At 36.4% G+C, this 22,792-nt stretch overlaps 2 protein-coding genes, 1 long non-coding RNA gene and 3 pseudogenes across 5 annotated transcripts; 5 read left to right on the top strand and 1 right to left on the bottom strand.

Annotated features, from left to right (window-relative positions):
* Nucleotides 1-1,035: 1,035 nt before the first annotated feature.
* LOC145586732 (uncharacterized) lies at nucleotides 1,036-4,447 on the bottom strand. Its single transcript, XR_014101012.1, has 2 exons — nucleotides 3,654-4,447; nucleotides 1,036-1,453 (listed from the first exon to the last, which is right to left on the bottom strand). It is a non-coding gene; the product is annotated as an uncharacterized LOC145586732 (long non-coding RNA).
* Nucleotides 4,448-4,699: 252 nt separating this feature from the next.
* LOC145586731 (uncharacterized) lies at nucleotides 4,700-7,025 on the top strand (annotated as a pseudogene). The gene is made up of 2 exons (XR_014101011.1): nucleotides 4,700-4,954; nucleotides 5,756-7,025. The product of XR_014101011.1 is annotated as an uncharacterized LOC145586731 (transcript).
* A 164-nt stretch (nucleotides 7,026-7,189) lies between these two features.
* Nucleotides 7,190-9,276, top strand: LOC145586730 (protein ASPARTIC PROTEASE IN GUARD CELL 1 pseudogene; annotated as a pseudogene).
* A 2,064-nt stretch (nucleotides 9,277-11,340) lies between these two features.
* LOC145584429 (uncharacterized) lies at nucleotides 11,341-14,654 on the top strand. The gene is made up of 5 exons (XM_081641269.1): nucleotides 11,341-11,436; nucleotides 11,551-11,961; nucleotides 12,562-12,796; nucleotides 12,844-13,713; nucleotides 14,044-14,654. The coding sequence occupies exons 1-5, from the start codon at nucleotides 11,341-11,343 to the stop codon at nucleotides 14,652-14,654; spliced, it is 2,223 nt and encodes a 740-aa protein (XP_081497395.1).
* A 1,778-nt stretch (nucleotides 14,655-16,432) lies between these two features.
* On the top strand, nucleotides 16,433-18,697 carry LOC145586733 (small ribosomal subunit protein uS13z/uS13y/uS13x-like). Its single transcript, XM_081643638.1, has 4 exons — nucleotides 16,433-16,577; nucleotides 16,707-16,867; nucleotides 18,018-18,206; nucleotides 18,345-18,697. The coding sequence occupies exons 1-4, from the start codon at nucleotides 16,575-16,577 to the stop codon at nucleotides 18,448-18,450; spliced, it is 459 nt and encodes a 152-aa protein (XP_081499764.1). The 5' UTR covers nucleotides 16,433-16,574; the 3' UTR covers nucleotides 18,451-18,697.
* Nucleotides 18,698-20,329: 1,632 nt separating this feature from the next.
* Nucleotides 20,330-22,711, top strand: LOC145585617 (uncharacterized; annotated as a pseudogene). The gene is made up of 2 exons (XR_014100690.1): nucleotides 20,330-20,445; nucleotides 21,363-22,711. The product of XR_014100690.1 is annotated as an uncharacterized LOC145585617 (transcript).
* The last annotated feature ends 81 nt before the right edge of the window (nucleotides 22,712-22,792 follow it).

The following is a 22,792-nucleotide window of genomic DNA, read 5'->3' on the forward strand; positions in this document are numbered from 1 at the left end:
TCTAACTTGAATTTATCAAACTTAATCTAAAGGCGAGGAGAATAGAGCCTATTACTAAGGTTGTATTCCATTCACCTGATTTTTACTTAACAAGAGCTTATAATATATTACCTTAACTTATTAGACCTGATATACGTGGAAATAAGGAGAGCATAACAAAGCCTTATAGTCCTCTGGAATTGTTCTTGTAATTTACTTCCCTTATGCATAAAGACCTTTTATCCTTTGTTAAAGGTTTGCCTTACTCAAGCAAGTTTCATGATCAAATTCATAGCTTCTTTCTCTTTGTAATGTTATTCTTTCTCTCTTTTGGGTTTATACTTTATACTTATTGTTCATACACACTCAATTTATATTGTTGTAAAAAAAATATAAATAAAAAATGCTCCCAATCATCTTTTTGAGACCATGTTACATTGTGCACGTCAGGCATATGTCCTATTGTCTATTTGTCTTGTCAAAAATTATGGGAAGCAAAATCCTAAATACTCGTAACATTTAGCCAATTTCAGGACCACACCTTGTATTTGCTGATGTTGGCTTTTCTTTATGTACTACTTGTGTACCTCTTTAAGTCTTTTTAGGACATACACCGTATATTGTTACAAGGGTCTTATACTCTTATGAGATACATTATCCATAAAACATGCATCATCGTCGTCAATGCCGACCACTAAAAGAAGTCATTTAATCCCTTTCACTCCAACATTAAACACTCCTTACAAGTTACAGTACTTTTAATGACTACTTGCCTCTCTTCAAATCATGTACAACTATATCTGTAATGACTTACAAGTTGACACCCCCCTTCCTTCCCTACCCCAACAGCCAGATCAAGTGACAAATCTCTCCGGTTATTAGACCATCCAATGATTGAAATGCGAGTGACAAATTTTGGGGAAAAAAAAGCGTTTTACAATCTTTCTTCTAATTCTCCAAAACTAATCTTTCAAAATCTCATTCCCGGACAATTCTCACTGCAACAATCAAAAAATAAAATGATAACTGACTGCAGTATGGATCCAAGAAAGAGAGTTAAAAATAAGGAATGATCTGGATAAACAAGAAGATCACAGGAGCCCCTTGAATATTCAGCCACCTCACAAATAGAGCCCCTTGAATAATTCAGCCACCTCACATATAGGAGCTATATACGATTGTTTGAATACAAGGTTAATATATCAGTAAAAATAAGACATGATATCGATCATATCATCCAGGAATGTCGTGAAAATTTACTTACAATTACTTTTTTAAGTGATAATGCTTGGTCACAGCTTCAAGTACTTCCCAAGTGATCTTCATTCCATTAGGGAATACAACCAAGTCTCCACCTCCAATTTCAAAAGATCCCTCCTGCCCATCAACCGAAACCTTCACTTTACCCTCCAGCAGGTACATTGTCTCTTCTGCTTCAAAAGTCCACGGAATTTTCATTGGCTGACCGCTCCATCTATTCACAATTTGTGTTAGATTAAGGCAATATACTTAAGAAAATGAGCTTGATAAATACATCCAAGACAATATGTATATATGATAGATATACAACATATGCAGATTCTACAAGGAACTCCTAGTTGATCTCCGAGATTGGAGTAAAAATTGTCAAAAGTCTGGGGTCATTATTCCAAAATGATCCTACATAAACTCAAAAAGTCAAAATATGCCAAGAGATTCTTGAGAGTTTTCTTAATCATTGATCCAGATTTCACAAGCTACACAATGCCAGTATATTTCTTTTTTTTTTTTTTTTTTTTGAACAAATGCCAGTATATATCTAATTCATCCACAACTTGACAAGCATCTGTGAAAGTAGACAAGTTAATATTCTAATGCAAAGAATATATGTGTGAGTTGGCAAAGGCTAGTCATTAGCATTTGTGTTTAATGTCTTTCAAGTACCAGAGCGTCCCCAAGATTATTACAGAAAACAGTCACCAAGCACACAACAACAAGCCAACAAAAACAAGAACTAGACAGAGTAGTACAGTGTACCTCCCAACGGCTAGCAAGGAAAAATGTATGGACCAAAGCATCAGTGTAAAATAAATTGTCATACAGAGAACATGTGTGCACCAGCTGTACATTTTAGGAATCTCTCCTCGAAAAAATGAATGATGAACACAGCTTTTGATGTCTTGAGAACAAAGGGAAAAGGGAAGGAAAAAAGGTTTGCTGTAAGGATTGGAATTGGTTCAATTGAAAGCTACTGCCAATCAAGAGCAATACAGGATACTCTAACTCTTCTATCATGTACTGTCCTGTTCATATTCTTGTCCAGTTCATCGTATCAGCTAGAGTAACTGACAAAGGGAAGAATTACGAGGCCTTCAAGCCTGTATTTAGAGCTATGTTAATTGTTTTGGTCAATCCAAAGTTCACAACCTTAGAAGGCACAATGATTCTCGGCAAATTATCAACGTAAAGGAGAAAAGGCCCAATGGCCATAACAAGCAAGCTTTGGCACCAACAAAATCAAATTTTCACTTGAAGGCTTGAAGCCATTGAATCATAAGCTAAGCTTCATCATTGAGTCTCATACAAGACCCCAAAAAGCTATTGCCCAATCTCAACAATTTGGCATGCAATCTCAATTCAGGCATATTAATGTAATTATAACAGACTAACAGTACATTGAGACAAAATATATTACACACATTTTCAAATTCAAAAGCAGGCAAGTTTATTCAAACCTTGTCTTTGAGATGTATTTAGCTATTTATCATTTCTTATAGCACCCTGCCTAGCCTCTTAAACTAAGGAGGCGATAAGGGGTGGAACATGGAACCCACAAAGTAGCCCCCTAAAACTCACCATAACCTTTAATAGTTTAATTTTTGTAAATTACACTGAAGATTAGCAGCTCTGTTGATGACTTTGATGATAACAACTATCCATAAAGAGTAGAGCAATATAGTTTCAGATGTACATAAAGCTATGACAGTCCCATTCAATAATCATTGAAATGTGGCCAACAATACACAAGCTTCAGACACATAGTCTTCAGTAATGCTTCAAGCATTGAGATAGTCAGAGAAGCACCACCAAGCATTGAGATAGTCAGAGAAGCACCACCACCCAAAGCTTCGGTTAATTGGGCTTGATAATCGAAACTTGCGATTAATCACAGACCCGGCCATATCTACCCAGCTACACAACCACAATACTTTTAATCCTCTCCTAGGAATACCCATGTCCGAGTATCGGAGTATTTCAGTGTACAATGAACAAACCCTTCAACATACAGATTAATCTTCCCATAAACACACAAGCTATTTAATAACCACTAGTCTACCCTCAGGGCTCAGGCATCCAGTTATGGCATTATAGTTTATACAATCATATCCATTCACAAATATTACTTTAAAAAATTAGGACATTTTCCAATTAATTACAAAATATGCCCTGCGACACTGAATGTAATTGTTAAACATATTCATGTATTTCACCAGAACATCATACATTCATACATTACAATCAAAACTGCATATTAATAACTCTAATTACTACATAAAGATAATTTCTTGATCGCCAAAAAACCATATTTTGATTAAAACCCTAAATTGAAGACTAAATTTTTACCCCATCAACAAAACAAACAAAAGCAAAAAGCAATAAATTTGATAATCAAAAGAAAGGAAATTGAATATTACTTGGACCAAGTGTTGACTTGAAGTTCATCAAGCTTAGATTGAGGAGGGTTCTTGTCAATCTTCACTCCAAATTGTTCAAAAATTGATGCCCCAATTTCTTGTTCTTCCGTCATAGTGATGATGTCCTTGGAATTCTGAGGCGTTTTAATGAAAACTGAGGCAATAATTATAGAGGATAGTAGCACCAAAAGAAATGATAGCAAAAAGGGTTTTGAAATCTTCATTGAATTTTCCAAATAAAGCACGAGGAGCAAGAATTTCCAAGTGTGCTGCTAAATGACGAAGAACATTGTTTGTTTGCTGTCTGAATTTCATGCGATGATTTTGGGCCTTATGTGTTGGATTGCTTTTTCTTTGCTCTTGTTTCTTGTTGGGTCAATTGAGAATATAGAATGCATAGTAGACTACTAGACTTGCTTGTTGCTTTAGTGGTTCAAACTTGACCCAACCAGATAACTTGACCGAACTCAAAACTAAAGTTACTTACCAAATAGTTTTTTTTTTATTGTTTTTTGTTGTGTGTGTGTGTGTGTGAGAGGGGGAGGGGGAGGGGTCACAAAGCCATAAAGGCAAGTAATGAGAATCAATTCAGGATTACATTGATTCGTGAAGGGAGCTCTAACCACTTGAGCTATTACTTTTTTATTTACTCCGTCCCATATAAGTGAATTAACAATGGTAACAAAAACTTTTATTGTAAATAGTTTACTTACCTTTATGGATTTAATTAACTCCAAAACTTATTTTATTTGTTCAATATGGGCCTTACCCAAATTGTTCAACTAACATCTTAATAGAAAGATCAAAAGGTATCCAACAACGTGTTTTGAAGTTACATTAGTGAACTTTAAATGAATAATATTTGTGTTGTTTAAAAATTTGGTGGTTAATTTAATTGGTTCACTTTCTTTTCTTTTCTTTTTTTTTTTTTTTGTTGGGAATTTAATTGGTTCACTTGGCATTGTATTGGTCGAACATCGAACTTATAACTTTTCAACTGGGGATTTTTTATGGATAGATAGATCCCTCTTACTTTAGTTAGCATTGCTTTGATTTTGGATCGAACCCGGTTGATACGCTATAAATGCAAGAGCAATCAAACAACGCCATATATATGAATGATTTTCTTTTTTTTTTTTTTTTTTTTAAATTTATTACCATGCTAACATCTAAACATCATCAATTCATAAACTTCTGTAACTCTGCAATCTGCAATTCTGCACACCTCTTGAGGCCTTCATTACTGAACAAGATTTGCAAACCGCTTTGCTGTTCTTGTAAAGCACTCTCCATTTTCTCCGGTAAGTGCCCTCCTTCACTCTTTACTTCGAATCGAATTAATGTTTATTGAAATATTCTAATCATTTAGATGAGAAGTTTAATTTCAATTTTGTATGTGAAACAAATTGTGTTAATTGATGATTGTTTATAGTTCAATTCCAGTTAATTTTATTGGAGTTATTGGTTGATGGGTTTTTGTGAAATCATTTTTGTTGAAGTTCTAATTTATGCATGACTAATTTTGTAATCTTTTTAATGTGATTATGGGGTAAAAGGTTGGTCCTTTATATGAATACGACATTGTCACTTACTAATGATCATTATCTTCTTACTAATTAGGTTCTTTTATTTGAATTTATGTTTTGATTTGTTGTTTGTAAGTTTACCCTTTCAATGGATTAAGGTTGAGGTCCCGTTATCGCCTTTCCGGGTTCTGTGTAGTTGCCATCATTCTGAATTCGACTGTAAAGATGAAAACAGTTGGGTGTAAGAGCTGTAAAAGAATCAAATCTTGTAGGTTTCAAGTGTATGGAAGGAGTGTTTGTCAAGTGCCTTGCCATTGCTCTTCGATTGTGTGTATGCATTTGCAAAATTTGATAGCAATCGGAGACATTATTCGTAGTAATTTCGTGAGATATAAACAAAACTGTGCACCCTAACAAGCTTAGGGTATTGCTAATGGGATCATTCTCTTTTTGGCGAGTATTAATTCTTTGTGAGACTGCTACTTGTTTGCTTCATTTGTTTTTGTATGTTTGAAGCCACTTTAAATCGAAGTTGTACTACTGCATGATTTATTTAATTTTTGTCTTTCGTCATAGCATATGGGAGGACACAAACCACCCAGGAAGCAGAAGAATCACTGCTATCAGCGAGGTGAACAACCTGCTCCTGCAATTCAGCTTGCTATGTGGGATTTTGGACAATGTGATGCAAAGAGGTGTACAGGACGGAAGCTGGCTAGATTTAATTTGTTAAAAGAATTGCGTGTGAATGCTGGATTTTTAGGCGTCGTTTTGAGCCCTGTGGGGACTCGCTGTGTATCAAGAGAAGACTATGCTTTGATCAAGCTGAGAGGATTGGCTGTCGTGGACTGCTCATGGCACCGATTGACTGATATTCAATTTGCTATCAGTTATAACCATGGTTGGTAACAGCAAATATGGTGAATTATGGCTGGCCATGTGAGCTATATCTTGTGTGGAAGCATTAGCTGCTGTGCTGTTGATATGTGGTGAAGAGGAGACGGCACATTTGTTGCTGGGGAAGTTCAAAGTGGGGGCATGCGTTCTTGTCACTTAACAAGGAGCTCCTTAAAGCTTATGCTGAATGCAAAGATAGTGCTGAGATAATTTCAGGTCAGAATGCTTGGATACCCAAACAACAAAACCTACATGCTTATAATATTCTACAAGATGAAGCAGATAAAGATGAATTCTTGAGTGATGAAGAATCCAATTCAGATGATTCTGATGACAGGCTCCCGTCATTGGAAATGAATTTTAATCATCTGAAGTTAGAGGAGGCTGAAGAGGAAAGCGAATCAGAGGAGAGTGAAGAATAAGGTAGATTAAGAGGCTACAAATTTGCTCTGTTAATCAAGATTAGGTCATAAACCAAGAATGAAACTTGCCTATAACATGCTGCTGCTGAATTGCTAAGCTATAACATGCTGCCGCTGACCTGCTGTAGTCTACAGGTGAATTGAACACAGTAGAAGGGCTTGGGATCTCGGGCACACAGATAATTTTTTTAATCACTGGATATATTTGTGCACCGTTTTGCAGGCATTTGATCTTTGGTATTTTGGATAACTCGACTCACAATTTTACAAATTGCTCTATAATTTTGTAAGTTTGGTGCAGGGATATTTGAGGATTTATTGTATGTACTAATGAACCATGTGGACATACCCTGATATAATAAAATTCCAAGTGTACTCATCTTGTATAAACACATTTCCAACCACAGAATTTAAATCCACAAAATTAGATTAGAAACAAATCAAAGCACCTGCACATCAAACAACTGACCCTGACTTAACAATCAAGCAATGACGACGTAACCGGTCTCGGGCAGCAGAAGCCATGGAAAGGAATGGTTTATGGTAAGTGAATGTTGTTGAGGATGTTAAAGATGTCTGAACTTTCTTAAGTGAATGGTGTAGCGGATAGTAAGTAGCAGCAAAAGAAAATGGATGAATGAATTTCTCCCAACCGACAGACTTTTCAAGGAAGAGGGACCTACTTTTCTTTTTCAAAAATTAATTTGGATGTTTTCTTTTCATTCATCTATCTCCACCTTCCCCTCTTTTATTATTTTGTTTTCTTCCCAACAATCCTGACGTGATTTCCTCCTTCCTTTAATCCTCTCATCTTTCCTTCAATATAACCCCTTACCCCCCACTATCTTATCTATCTTCTTCTCCCTCACTCTTTTTCTCACACTTTAAAAAAATTAAAAATGGGTAAAGATTGTTGTACCACTACTACTACCATTCTTACTCTCTCTGTCCTCCTCCTCCTCCTCTTCCCTTCTCTTTCTACCTCCTCCACATTCACTTACAACTCTATCGATGTCTCCGCCTCGCTCCGCTCCACCCTCAACCTCTTCTCCGCCGACAACAACAACAACGCCCAGCTTACTCAACAAATACAGCAGCAGCAGCAGCAGCAGCAGCAGCAGCAGCAGCAGCATAAGCCCAACAAACATAACGACGGCACACTCTCTGTCGAAATCCACCCACGAATCTCCCTCCAAGCCCACCACTACACAGACTACAAGCAGCTCGTGCAATCCCGCCTCGCGCGTGATTCCGCACATGTCAATTCACTAGTTTCCAAGGCCGAGTTTAAGCTCCGAGGCATCTCCCGCTCGGAACTTAAACCAATGGACGCTGCCCTCGCCGCGGAAGACCTCGAGGCACCGGTATCCTCCGGAACCAGCCTTGGCTCCGGCGAGTACTTCTCACGCGTCGGTGTGGGCTCCCCTTCTAAGGAGTACTTCATGGTTATTGACACAGGCAGTGACGTCAGCTGGCTCCAATGTCAACCCTGCTCCGACTGCTACCAGCAAAGCGACCCAATCTACACCCCTTCATCCTCCTCCACTTACTCCCCTCTCACGTGCAGCACACGTGAGTGTTCCACCCTCGAGGTCAGCGCGTGCCGCAACAGCGCGTGTTTCTACCAGGTCTCCTACGGCGACGGGTCCTACACCGTCGGTGAATTCGTCACCGAAACGGTGTCGTTCGGCACCTCAGGGAAAATCCCAAAGGTAGCAATAGGATGCGGTCACGACAACGAAGGACTCTTCGTAGGTGCTGCCGGGCTTCTCGGGCTTGGTGGTGGCCCGCTCTCATTACCCTCACAAATCAAGGCCACCTCGTTCTCATACTGCTTAGTCGACCGTGACTCACCCAAATCCTCTTCACTCGAGTTCAACTCCGCTAAACCAGCGGACTGCGTAACAGCACCGCTCATCAAAAACAATAAACTCAACACTTTCTACTACGTTGGGCTAAGTGGGTTCAGCGTAGGTGGTCAGCAGATCTCCATCCCACCAACATTATTCGATGTAGACGAGTCGGGTTCAGGTGGGGTTATCGTTGATTCAGGCACAGCCGTAACTCGGCTACCAACTCAAGCCTACAATTCACTTCGAACCGCATTCACTAGGCTAACACCGCACCTAAAGTCAACAACGGGAGTAGCACTCTTTGATACTTGTTACGATTTCTCGTCGATGAGTAGCGTTAAGGTTCCGACGGTTGCTTTCCACTTCGCCGGCGGTCAGTCCCTTGATTTACCGGCGAAGAATTACTTGATTCCGGTGGACTCAGCAGGAACGTATTGCTTTGCGTTTGCTGAAACGACGTCGTCTATGTCGATAATAGGGAATGTACAACAACAAGGGATACGTGTTCATTACGATCTTGCTAGATCTCAAGTTGCTTTTTCGCCGAATAATTGCTAACGAACGTTATGAAAAGTTAGATGATTAAATTAAATAATTGTATTAAATTAAATGTTATTGGGAGATGTACAATTACGATTGTATCCTTTGGGGGAATTGAAAAAGAAGAGGAATTAGATTCCCTGGTGGTTGGGTAAGTGTGATTAAAGTAGGGAGGGGCCCACGTTGAATAAGTGTTAGTGAAATGTGGGTCCCAATGCATGCAAATTGACGGGTTTGTTGTTAATTGAATGTAACAAGTACTGTACTCCTACTTGCTAAGTTGCTCGTGTAGTAATTGTCCATTAGAATTATTGACTGTACTGTCACTATTTAGTGTTTTTTTTTTGAGTTAATTATATACTTTTAAGCTTAAAATTCTCTGTTATGTTTTTGTCATTTATTAGATTTATTCTAATTAGAATAGTATCAGATTGTTTTTTTTAGTAGAATTTCATATTTGTATCATCCTTATCCTTACAGTGATATGGGTGGTAACTGGTAAAAGCTTGAAATTTCACTATTCCCACCAAATTTAGCCTAAATGCATTCCAAATGCTTAAGAAATTGTTGCTGAGTCAGTAATAGGAGTAGTGAACAAAGGCCTTGCTTTTATTCTGGACAAATTAGTGGCATTATAACTTATAAAATGTGTGACTTTTATGGTATATATAGTCTTCATTTAAGTGTCAATCACCTTCTTTTGAGTTTGGACTGCATATTGTCTATGGGCTATGGTATCTTGCATCCTCAGCATGCTTAAGTGCTTCTAGAGTTCTAGCCCAGGAGTCAGCTGATTTTTTGTCTACTACCATATTGTTGACATAAAATTAGATTCTTGCTTTCCTCACCAAAAAAAAAAAAAAAAAAATGTACTTTGGATTGGCAAAGTAAAAATTTATGTAAAGATAGAATTCGATGCCAATTTTGTTTTTTTTTTTTCCCATAAATTCCATATCCCTTGAAACACTGTTATCAATTTATCATAGTTGTATTGTTGATTTGTCATTCATTCCCATTTTGTTCAACGTATGGATGTTAGAGTTGCATGGCAGTGCTTAAACTGAAATGAACTGAATTGTTTATGAGAGAAGAAAGTTAAAAACTGAATTGAAGGTGAAGAGAACAGGTCCTAAGTCCAAAGATTGTTGAACTATATGGGCAATAAAATTAAAGGTCATGTTCTGGAATAGGGGAGGTGAACATGTTGAAAGTAGGCTATTGGCTCCCATAAATCGACGATATCCAATATTCATATGTATCCAATATTAAAACCGACGATATCTAAAAATGATCCACAAGTTTACTAATTACTTTATATAATTTACTACTCTTTTAAAATCAATTGTAAAAAAAATGACACTACAATCTATCTATCTATCTATCTATAATATTATTAAAACTCATGGGAACAACATGCTAATGACATATGTCACTCATATGCCACATATGCACTACATGTCATCCTATGTGTCATCCTTCTTCTTTCATCATATTGAATTGTATTAATGTTTAGTCTTTTTAACAAAAACTCTTCATTGGTCTAACTTTAATGCTATATAATACAATAGTGTTTAATTTAATTGAAAAACTTTTCATATTGACCTCTTATTACATTTTCATTTAGTTATTAATATTGTTCAACATTAACTCTTCTAAATTAATTTAATAAACTTATAATTTATGATGATCCAGGGGATCGCCCGGGTCAATAACTAGTGATCATTTTGACATGACCACATAAACATAAAGTCATAAACCATGTAGTTTACCATTACATAGTTTCTAAGAGTTAGGCCATGTTCTCTTCACCTTAAAAAAATAATATTAAGTAAAATTAATTTCAGTTCAGTAAAAATAAGTTCAGTTCAGTAAAATTAATTTCATTTCAGTAAAAATAATTTCAGTTTAATAAAAATAAGTTCAGTTTAGTAAAATTCAGTTTTCTTAAAGAAGTATTGGAGGATATATTTTGGGAAATTATTAGGATATATTTAGTTTCCATATTTTACGCTTAGTATATATTTTATGCCTGGCATAATATCTTTTTGATATCTTTGATTATTTCCTAATTCTATCGGGTTAGGAAAACGATGTATTATTTATTGGCCATGGCCATCTTCATTGTATTTCAAGCAATTGAGATTGTTCAATTTAACATATTCTCTCTAATTTAGCATGGTATCAAGAGCAGGTTGAAATTTTTTTTTTTCCAACAATGGTCGGAGACACGTCTCCATTATTGTCACTTCATTCTCTCGAAATTACAACCAATAAACCGTTTTCCCTTGGGTTGCAAGGTCAACCTAGGAATTTTTTAACTTCTACCCAACTCAAAGCTACCAATTTCAATGATAAATCTAATAAAATTTGCAACAAAAGCTGCCATGTGGTGGCCAATTGTGATTTTCATGCAATCCCTCCACTACAAACACATTACAATACCATATACATGGCTGAGCACCATCCAGACCCACGAAATTTGGTTCGTGCTAATGTCGTTGTTTCAAGTACTACAGTTGAGACAATAACAGGATTGTTCGACAATGTTCACGTGCCCGAAAATTGTTTGAAAGGAAAATTTGATGTTACCTCTTAGATAATTGACACAGGGGAAACTCATCATGTAACCGGAGACAAATCTTTGTTGTTCGATACGCAGGGTTTTGAGTGTCCTGTTAGTCTTCCCAATGGTGACACCGTATTGGCTTCTTTAATTGGTTCTGTTCGTTTGTCGGACAAGCTCACCCTAACCGGGGTTCTTTATGTTCCTAATTTGAGTTGTAATTTGCTTTCTGTGTCCCAAATTACAGATGAGCTTAATTGTACTGTCCAATTTAACTCTTATATGTGTGTTGTACAGGATCAAACGAAGGAGTTGATTGGAACGGGAGCTAGGAGAGACGGACTATATTATTTTAGCAATTCAGATTCGGTGAATCATGTTGATGTGGGTGAAGCAAGGTCGACCTTGGAGTTGTGGCATCGTCGAATGGGTCATCCCTCTGAAAAAGTGGTTAAGTTACTTCCTCATGTCAGTGGAAATAAACATAATCTTGCTAAAGGGTGTGAGGTATGTATGCGTGCTAAACATCCTAGAGATAAATTTCCTTTAAGTGATGGTAGAGCTTCTAGGATTTTTGAGAAAATACATTGTGATTTGTGGGGTCCGTATCGACATGTCTCATCGTGCGGAGCTCGTTATTTTTTTACTATCGTTGATGATTATTCCCGAGCTGTTTGGATTTACTTGTTGGTTGATAAAACTGAGGTGTTTCGAATGTTTTTAGCATTTGTTGCAATGGTTGATAGGCAATTTTCTCAAAATATTAAAGTTGTGCAAAGTGATAATGGTACAAAATTTAATTGCTTGTATGATTATTTTAGTGCTACCGGTATTATTTTTCAAACCTCTTGTGTGGGGACTCCACAGCAAAATGGGAGGGTTGAGAGAAAATACAAACACATTCTTGAAGTTGGGAGAGCTTTGAGGTTTCAAGCCAATTTGCCTATTTATTTTTGGGGGGAGTGTGTCCTTGCCGCTGCTCATCTAATTAATCATACACCCACTCCCTTGTTACAAAATAACACTCCATTTGAAATTTTGTTCAACAAACCACCTTTGTTTGATGCTCTCCGTACTTTTGGATGTCTTTGTTTTGCTCATAATCAGAAAACAAATGGGGACAAGTTTGCCAGTCGGAGTAGGAAATGTATTTTTGTGGGATATCCCTTTGGGAATAAAGGATGGAGATTGTATGATCTTGAGTCAAAAGTCTTTTTTGTGTCACGAGACGTGAAGTTTGTTGAGGGGGTGATTCCGTTTAGTTCCCCGGAAGATTTAAATATAACTTCTCCAATTTCTGATAATAATGATGACATACATGAGGATTTTTTGGGATATGACAGTGAGTTTGAATTGGGTATTAATGAAGGTATGTATGCCGAGCAACAGGCAGCTCAGACCTTCGAACAGTCTGCCCCCAACACAGTGCCCACTGCCACACCGCCGCCTTCACACGCGGGTGCACCTGCGCGGCTGAGCAGACTGCTCCAGCTTCCCCCGCAGCAATTCCTACGGGCGCAGGGTATACTTCACAGCCATCGAACCCAGCTGCTGCCTCAAGCACTGGAATTCCAGCGGGAGCTGGGTCTCGTGTTCAGCCCGACAACAGCAACACAGAGGGCGAGGAGCAACTTGATACCTCCGAGCAACCTCAACCGGAGATGTTAGGTAAAGGTCATCGTGTGAAAATTCCATCAGTCAAGTTGCGTGATTATGTGACACATTCTGTTTTTGCTAATAGTCCGTCTTCGTCCTCTCCGACATCCAATACTCCTTCAGGTACGCCTTATCCTTTGGCGCACTATATAAATTGTGACATGTTTTCTGTAAATTATCGCAAATTTCTTGCAGTTGTTGTTTTGGGAAAGGATCCAAAATCTTTTAGAGAAGCCATGAAATCTGAAGGTTGGCGACGTTCTATGAAAGAAGAAATAAGGGCTTTGGAGGATAATGGGACTTGGACATTGGAGCATCTTCCTCCCGGTAAGAAAGCTCTAGGTTGTCAATGGGTGTCCAAGACGAAATTTTTGTCTAATGGTGATGTTGAGCGTCTAAAGTCTCGATTGGTTGTTTTTGGTAATCATCAACGAGAAGGCATTGATTATGGTGAGACCTTTGCCCCGGTTGCAAAAATGACTATTGTCCGTGCTTTTCTTGCTATAGCAGTTTCAAAAAATTGGGAGATTCAGCAGATGGATGTTCATAATACTTTCCTACATGGTGATCTAGAAGAGGAGGTGTACATGAAATTACCTCCAGGTTTTGAGAGCTCGGATTCGAGTTTGGTGTGTCGTTTGAGAAAGTCTTTGTATGGGTTGAAACAAGCTCCGAGATGTTGGTTTGCAAAACTCACTACGACTCTAAAAGGGTACGGTTTTATTCAATCTTACTCTGATTATTCTCTTTTCACATACACTAAAGGCAATGTTCAGATTAATGTCTTAGTTTATGTTGATAATCTTATTATTTTTGGGAATGATTCCGCTGCATTAACTTTGTTCAAATCTTATCTTGGTGATTGTTTCAAGATGAAGGACCTTGGTCCTTTGAAATATTTTTTGGGCATTGAAGTTGCTCGTAGTAAATCAGGTTTGTTTTTGTGTCAACGAAAATACACCTTGGATATTGTTTCTGAAGTAGGGCTATTGGGTGCGAAACCAAGTGGTTTTCCGATTGAGCAGAAACACAAGCTTAGTCTTGCTAGTGGTGAGTTACTTGAGGACCCTGAGTCTTATCGTAGACTAGTAGGGCGGTTGATTTATCTCTCGGTGACTAGACCAGATTTGGCATATTCGGTTCATATTCTTTCACAGTTTATGCACGAACCTCGGATTGAGCATTGGGAAGCAGCTCTCAGGGTGGTTCGTTATTTAAAGGGTACTCCGGGACAGGGTATTTTGTTGAGTGCGGATAGTGACTTGACTTTGCAGGGTTGCTGTGATTCAAATTGGGCGGCGTGTCCTCTTACTCGTCGTTCGTTGACTGGTTGGCTAGTTTTTCTTGGTAAATCTCCTATTTCTTGGAAAACCAAGAAGCAACTCACGGTATCTTTCTCTTCTTCTGAGGCTGAGTATCGATGCATGGCTTCAACCATACGTGAGTTGAAATGGTTGAAGGCCTTGCTTTTGAGTTTGGGTGTCCAACACCCTAAGCCGATCAAGTTGTTTTGTGATAATCAATCTGCTTTACATATAGCTTGAAATCCAGTTTTTCATGAACGTACAAAACACATTGATATTGATTGTCACATTATTCGTGATGCTATTACAGAAGGCTTAATTGCTCCTTCCTATGTTTCCACTGAGGAGCAAGTTGCAGATATTTTCATTAAGGCGCTTGGGAAGTCTCAGTTTGATCATCTTCTTTCCAAGTTGGGCATTTACAATCCCCATGCTCCAACTTGAGGGGGGGGGGGTATTGGAGGATATATATTTTGGGAAATTATTAGGATATATTTAGTTTCCATATTTTACGCTTAGTATATATTTTATGCCTAGCATAATATCTTTTTGATATCTTTGATTATTTCCTAATTCTATCGGGTTAGGGAAACGATGTATTATTTATTGGCCATGGCCATCTTCATTGTATTTCAAGCAATTGAGATTGTTCAATTTAACATATTCTCTCTAATTTAGCAAGAAGAACTATAATAGAAAATCAGTAAAAATAATTTCAGTTCAGCAAAAATAATTTCAGTTCAGTAAAATTAATTTAAGTTCAGTAAAAATAATTTAAGTTCACCAAATATAATTTTGTTTCAGTAAAAATAATTTCACTTTAGCAAAAATAAGGTGAAGAGATTGGGGCCTTACACTACAATCATGGAATACATAAAAGAATAAACCAACTAAACAATCATTACTCAAAGCCATGCAACCCAAACAACACAAACAAAAAACATCGAAATCAAGACGTCATTTCAACTATTAGGGCAACTAGTATGTTTAAATACGTGTTTGTGATTTTTGTAACTTGTACAGTGCCTTCCACATTCAAAAATACTTTGTTTTGGGTATTCCATCTATTCTGAAATTGACACACTGTAATAGGCATTAAAGCAATCGGTTAGAGTATTCTAGACATGTCAAACCAAGACGTCTCAGATTAAAATTAGATCAAGTAATGTAGGTTAAATCTAGCCTCCAAATTGGTTCGGTTTTGGATCTAGTCAAGTTCAATTTGAATTTATGTTTTGTCCATTCGAGTGCGGTTCAAGTTCAATTCAATTCAATTCAAATTCAGGTTGGGTTCGAGTTTCGATTTAGGTTGTATCAAGTCGAGTTTGGGACGAGTTCACGGCTGCTAAATTCGAGTTTGGTTTGTTTGCTTGTTTGCTGTTTTTATTTTTTATTTTATTTTTTTAAAAGGTTTTAATTTGTGTTGCTTAATTCTCTCCGATAGGATAATATGTAAATTGAATCATTCTTGGTTTTTGGCCAAGTCTAAGTCAAATCAATATTTGCCTATTCAAGTTGAACTTAGATAAATGTGTATCTCATATTCAAATCAAACTATAATATTTGGATTGGTCGGGTCAGATCGAGTTCACGCCGGGTCACAGGTCATTTCGGGTTTGGTCAACTATAACTCAAAGTTTCGAGTTTGGGTCAACCTTACGGGTTTAAAGCAATTTTTTTAATTTAATTTTTAAAAATTTATGATTTTTTAAGCTTACTTTGCTATTTTCCTTTTAATTTTTTTTTAAAAAATATTCTTACCAATATTATCTTTAGCCATTACCTACATACTAGGGAGTACATAATATAAATCGTAACCAAACACATTAATTAGCCCTTTTTTTTTAGTGATAATTAGTTAATTACAATAGGACAAGTCATTACTTGAAATAAGGATATTAGGAGTAATATCATCCAAGCCCAATGTGTATATGTAGATTAAAGCCCAACCTATTGCAACCCATCCCAAAAAAATAATAAGCCAAACCCATATTCCAAACGACGTCGTTCGTTAACTCTACTAGGGTTTTGGCATCATAAAATCATAACCCTAAGAATTCAGAGATATAATCTCACTTCTGCATTTTTGGCCTCCACCACCAAAGTGAGAGAGAGAAAGTAGCCGCTTCGGAGCTTCATACTCAAAATCAATCTGCAAAAATGGTGCGATCTCTTACTTCCTCTCTCCTATTTCTTCGATACTTTGATACAATTTCTTAATTTTGTAATTTAATCTTTATTTTATATTGATTAATTGATTTGGGGTTTAATTTTTGTTAAATTTATGAACAGTCTTTGGTGGCGAATGAAGAGTTCCAGCACATTCTGCGTTTGTTGAACACTAACGTTGATGGGAAGCAGAAGATCATGTTTGCCATGACTTCTATCAAGGGTATTGGGCGTCGTTACGCCAACATTTGCTGCAAGAAGGCCGACATCGACATGAACAAAAGGTATAATTTTTATGGGTTTTAATGTATGGTTTTGATTTTATTGATGTATTTATCTTATGATTTGATGATGTTTATTTTATGGGTTTTGTTTTGATTTCTGGGTACTTCATTTTTTAGGGTAATTGTTTATGTTTTGTGCTTATCTGTTGGCTTAATTATTCTTAGTTTTGTGGTTGTGATTCAGTAAATAAATAGTTTATTTGATACCCAGTGGTTTCGGACTTTTGTAAATTTGATTTAATTGGATGCATTAAGGTTTTAAATTTGCCATTATTTTGTTTGGAACTTAGATTATCGAGTATGATTAAGATGCATGATCTATAATTGAGCTGGGGTAATTGTTATCAGTTATTTCTAGTTTTCAAGAACTGTTCAGATTTTAGGTTTTCAGATTTTGAGAATTGATACTAGTTAACACTTAACAGTGTATTGCAATGTTGATTGAGTGTGTTTAGTGTTAAAATGCCTGTTGTTTACATCCGTTTGATTGCTTTACCATGAATGTTTTGGTAAAATGAGTTTGTTTAATGTTAAAGAAATATGTTCAATTAATTGGCTTTATACATGACCAATGTTAGTCTGAAACTGTTAATACATGTGTGATATATGAGTGTCTTTTGGAGAATATATCCAAGCTCTTGATAGTTAGTAGAATCCCATATCTAATCTGAATTGGTCTATTTTGAGATTCTAGCATGTAATTTTGTATTAGTCACCACACTTTAGTAGTTTCTTTTTCCATCAAATCCTTAATGATTGGTCTATTGCCAAGTCTACATAGAGCATTTAGACTTGACAATGCAGAACTATCAATATCAGCAATTATATATTAGTATAAATTTAAAAAGGTTTTTTTTATTTAGAAAATATACATAAAGATAAGAGGGAGTACTTGCCAATTGTTCGCAAATTTGATGGTTTCTTGTATGCTGTTTACCTGTATGCGGTATTGGTTTTGGGGTTCCAACCTATGGTTTTGTAATTTTTCCATTCCGGGTTGTTTAAATTATACTTCTGTTGACTTGTTTTGACACTATGCCTTCTTATATTTGGTAGAATTTCTTTCTGTGCAAGAACTGTTAGTTTACAAATCTCTTGTAATTGTTTTCTAAGTTGGAAGTTTGCCTTAATAACTAAAATTTTGCTTCAGGGCTGGTGAGCTGACCACCACAGAGCTAGACAATTTGATGACAGTTGTCGCTAACCCTAGGCAATTCAAGGTCCCAGACTGGTTCCTCAATAGGCAGAAGGACTACAAGGATGGCCGATACAGCCAGGTTGTTTCTAATCAGCTTGACATGAAACTCAGGGACGATCTTGAGCGTCTTAAGAAAATCAGGTGTGTTTTTGTATATGATCCATGCTTCACACTAATCCATACTGCCAAAGTCACAATATTGATGCTGTACTATAATTCGGTCAATCCCTTGAACTAATATTGGTTACTGCTGGCTTTGTTGACTGTTGTCTTTGACAGGAATCACCGTGGTCTACGTCATTACTGGGGTTTGAGGGTTCGTGGGCAACACACCAAGACTACTGGACGCAGGGGAAAGACTGTTGGTGTCTCAAAGAAGCGTTAAGGATTTGTCTTTTTTTCTCTATGCATGGTTTCATCACAAAAATGTCTTCTGTTTTCATGGATGAAAGCCTAGTAAAAGATTGACTAAGTAATGCTTTTTGGCCAATTCAGGCATTTTATGTTATTTTTGTAGATCATAGCTTCCGACTCTTGATGCTTTATTTGAGAGTATATGGTTGCAGACTTCGTGTTAGTAGTGAGGAAAATATTTGATGGATTTATTTTAAAATGAGTTCAGACTGCCTTAATTTTTATGTTTTGTTAGAATCAATTATTTCATCTAGTCCTGAATATTGTTCTGCTTCATAATACGGAGTAATTGATAGACTCGTTGCCTTTTGTTACTTGGGTGGTGGTGTTGGTGTTGGATTTATCCAAGCTCTCAAAATGTTGGTTTGGAACTATACAAATATACAAAGTATAACACATTAAAGCAATGCACACTAGTAGGAAATTTATTGAATGATAGTCGGGACTTGGAAGCCTATAAATATGGCTCCATGCACTCGAACTCAATGTGCATTCCTACACAACACTAGGGAGTAGGGATTAGTTACTACATGATTTTGTAATCTTTAGATTCAAACCACATAGTATATTAGTATATCACCTTATTGAGACAAATTTGTAAAATGCTACGTGGATAGTTGTTTTTTCTCATACAATGCGGTCAATAATTAGTCTAACTGGTGGTAGTGGTACATATGATCAGATTGAAATATTCAAATTGAACCTTCAAATAAGACAAGGTGAAGAGAGCAAGAGCTAAACTCCCCTATGTTTATTCAATTAGGGTTTTTCTCAATGTTATCGGTTAATTCAACCTTTCAGCAAGTTGCAAAATTGTAACGTACAATGTTTGCCTATTTTCAGCTCAATGCGTAGCAACTAAAGGACATAATGCTATATAATGTACGAGTAATTATTTTCATATTCCCATTTGTTCATTTTCAATTTTCATTGTTGGGACAAAAAATTTTATTATGATTTTTTTTAAGAGTTGGACAATCAATCTCTTATTCTCTCTCTTTTCTTTCAAAAAAGAAATCCTAAACTAGATTATATTAAATCAATATTCACCAAAGTCAGAAGATTTTGGGGAAAAGGACCCAAACGAACATACTCATCACACCCCCTAGATTGTGTATCTAGTACCTCTAGTAGCTCTAGTCATGATGCGCGAGACAATTGAGATAGCATTATTTTTCAAATTCCAACTGAACCTTCGAGTAGATTAAGTATTCTCCTTTGTTATTCAATGTAAAGTGTATTTTGATTAGAAAACAGATAAGGTGATACTCTCAGAGTAATTTTGTAGGGATTCAAAAATCTAACAAATTAATTTATAAATATCAATTTCGGAATATCATTAAAGAATTTTAATTTTAAGAAATGAATTTTATGAAGCAAAGAATAATAGGTTGTTTTTCATGGCATGATTATAGGATACATTTAATTTAAGATTGTTCCAAATAAAATTCTCATTTCTTCACCAATAATTTTATGAAATATAATCGCCACTAATACCTTTGATTATTTTTTGAAAGACTATTACCTTTAATTGTAATTTAGTAAAATTTAATATGATAAAGTATATATTTGAGACGATTTAACAAGATCTTACTTGACTATACTTTTTAACGTATAAATCGCAAAAAATCGTAATAGAAGTATGTGAAATTAGAGTAATTTTTCCAATGTTGCAATTAAAAAGAATACATGAGACTCGTAGTTTGGAAGTAGTACATGATTTTATTAATTTTTATACTCATAAAATATTTTCGATGTTCAAGTATTTTTTTTTTTTTTTAAGATTAATGAATATAATATACAAGTATAATGAATTTGTCACTAAATAAACTTCAAATAAATAAATAAATAAATATTTGAATTAGGTTTTGTACCTCTGTAATTGCACACCCTTGGTGGCCTTCAGTACTGGACAAGATTTGGAAACCGCTTTGCTGTTCCTGTAAACCGTTCTCCATTTTCTCCGGTAAGTGCCCTCCTTCACTCTTTATAATTCTTTCTCGTTACTTTTTTTTTTTTTTTTTTTTTTAATTATAATAAATTCAATGGTCTTTGAATCGAATTAATTTTTATTGAAGTATTCTAATCAGTTAGATTAGATGATTTAATTTCAGTTTTGTATGCGAAGCAAATTTTGTTAGTTGATGATTGTTTATAGTCCCCAAATCATTTTGGGACTAAGGCTTTGTTGTTGATGATGATGATTGTTTATGGTTCAATTCCAGTTATTTTATTGAGTTACTAGTTGATGGGTTTTTATGAAATCATCTTTGTTGAAGTTCTAATTTATGCTTGGCTAGTTTTTTATCTTTTTGTAAGAATTAGGCAATGTGGGATGTGATTTTGGGGGCAAAAGTTTGGTCCTTCTTATGAATAATCTATGATTAGTAGACATTTTCACTTACTAGTGATCATTATATTCTTACTTACTAGGTTGTTTATTTGAATTTATGTTTTGATTTGTTGTTTGTAAGTTTGCCAGTTCAATGGATTAAGGTTGAGGTTCTGTTATCGCCTTTTCTGGGTTCTGTGTGTTGCTATTACTCTGAATTTGACTGTAAAGAAGAGAACAGTTGGGTATAAGAAGTGTTAAAGCATGAAGCGTTAAATCTTGTAGGTTTGAAGTGTATGGAAGGAGTGTTTGTCTAGTGCCTTGCCATTGCTCTTCGATTGTGTGTATGCATTTGCAGAATTTGATAGCAATAGAAGGTGTTATTTGTGATTTTGTGAGATAAACAGAACTGTACACCCTAACAAGCTTAGGGTATTGCTAATGGGATCATTATCTTTTTATCGATTATTAATTCTTTGTGAGACTGCTACTTGTTTATTTCATTTGTTTTTGTATGTTTGAAGCCATTCTAAATTGAAGTTATACTGCAGGATATAATTATTTTTTGTCTTTTGTCATAACATATGGGAGGACACAAACCACCCAGGAAGCAGAAGAATCACCGCTCCCAGCGAGGTCAACCTAGCTCCAGCTGTGACCCCTCTATGGAGGGCAGGTCTCTCCCATCCGAATATGAGATAGACCAAGAGAGTGAACAACCTACTCCTGCAGTCCAGCTTGCTATGTGGGATTTTGGACAATGTGATGCAAAAAGGTGTACAGGACGGAAGCTGGCTAGGTTTAATCTGTTAAAAGAATTGCGTGTTAATGCTGGGTTTGGGGGCATTGTCTTGAGCCCTGTTGGAACTCACTGTGTATCAAGAGAAGACTATCCTTTGATTAAGCAGAGAGGATTGGCTGTCGTGGACTGCTCATGGCACCGATTGACTGATGTTCCATTTGCTAAACTCCGTTGTACCGCTCCTCGGTTATTACCATGGTTGGTAGCAGCAAATCCCGTGAATTATGGCAGGCCATGTGAGCTATCTTGTGTAGAAGCATTAGCTGCTGCACTGCTGATCTGTGGTGAAGAGGAGACTGCACATTTGTTGCTGGGGAAGTTCAAGTGGGGCCATGCATTCTTGTCACTCAATAAGGAACTCCTTAAAGCTTATTCTGAATGCAAAGATAGTGCTGAGATAATTTCAGCTCAGAATGCTTGGATATCTAAACAACAAAACCCACAGGCCTCTAATATTCTACAAGATGAAGAAAATAAAGATGAAGCATTGAGTGATGAAGAAGCCAATTCAGATGATTCTGATGACGGGCTTCCGCCACTGGAAAGGAATTTTAATCATATGAAGATAGAGGCTGAAGAGGAAAGTGAATCAGAGGAGAGTGAAGAGTAAGGTAGATTACGAGGCTACAAATTTACTCTGTTAATCAAGATTAGGTGATAAACCAAGAACGAAATTTGTCTATAACATGCTGCTGCTGACCTGCTGATCTATAACATGCTGCTGCTTACCTTTTGATCTATTACTTGCTGCTGCTGACCTGCTGTAGTCTACAGATGAATTGAACTCAGTAGAAAGCTAGGGGCGTCGAGCAGACTGATAATGTTTGTAATCATTGAATGTATGTGCACTGTTTTGCAGGCATTTGATCTTTGGTAGTTTGGTTATCTCGACTCACATAATTTTACAAATTGCTCTACTTGCTCTATAATTTTGTAAGTTTGGTCCAGAAATATTTGAGCATTTAGTGTATGTACCAATGTACCATAGGGGCATTTAGCTTGGTTTTTCTTCATGTGCTACATAGTCTGGAATGAAGTAGGCGTGTAGGCTTAGTTTCATTATATTTTATTATAAGAAATAAAAATGACTGGTTGGCATTTTCTTGTACTTTATTTCCATGTTTGAAGAGTTTCCGCCTACAAAACCTACAAAAATCACTGGTTAGCCTTCAATTGTAT

This window comes from Chenopodium album, chromosome 16 (genome assembly GCF_948465745.1).
Source record: "Chenopodium album chromosome 16, dcCheAlbu1.1, whole genome shotgun sequence".
Taxonomy (NCBI): domain Eukaryota; kingdom Viridiplantae; phylum Streptophyta; class Magnoliopsida; order Caryophyllales; family Amaranthaceae; genus Chenopodium; species Chenopodium album.

Excerpts from the sequence above, each read along its gene's own strand:
- LOC145584429 (XM_081641269.1), top strand. The coding sequence starts at position 11,341 with ATGGCTGAGCACCATCCAGACCCACGAAATTTGGTTCGTGCTAATGTC. Across the intron at positions 11,437-11,550 it reads TAACAGGATTGTTCGACAAT|GGTTTTGAGTGTCCTGTTAG; the intron begins GTTCACGTGCCC and ends TTCGATACGCAG. Across the intron at positions 12,797-12,843 it reads GGATTTTTTGGGATATGACA|GCAGCTCAGACCTTCGAACA; the intron begins GTGAGTTTGAAT and ends GCCGAGCAACAG.
- LOC145586733 (XM_081643638.1), top strand. Across the intron at positions 16,868-18,017 it reads GACATCGACATGAACAAAAG|GGCTGGTGAGCTGACCACCA; the intron begins GTATAATTTTTA and ends ATTTTGCTTCAG. Across the intron at positions 18,207-18,344 it reads GAGCGTCTTAAGAAAATCAG|GAATCACCGTGGTCTACGTC; the intron begins GTGTGTTTTTGT and ends TGTCTTTGACAG.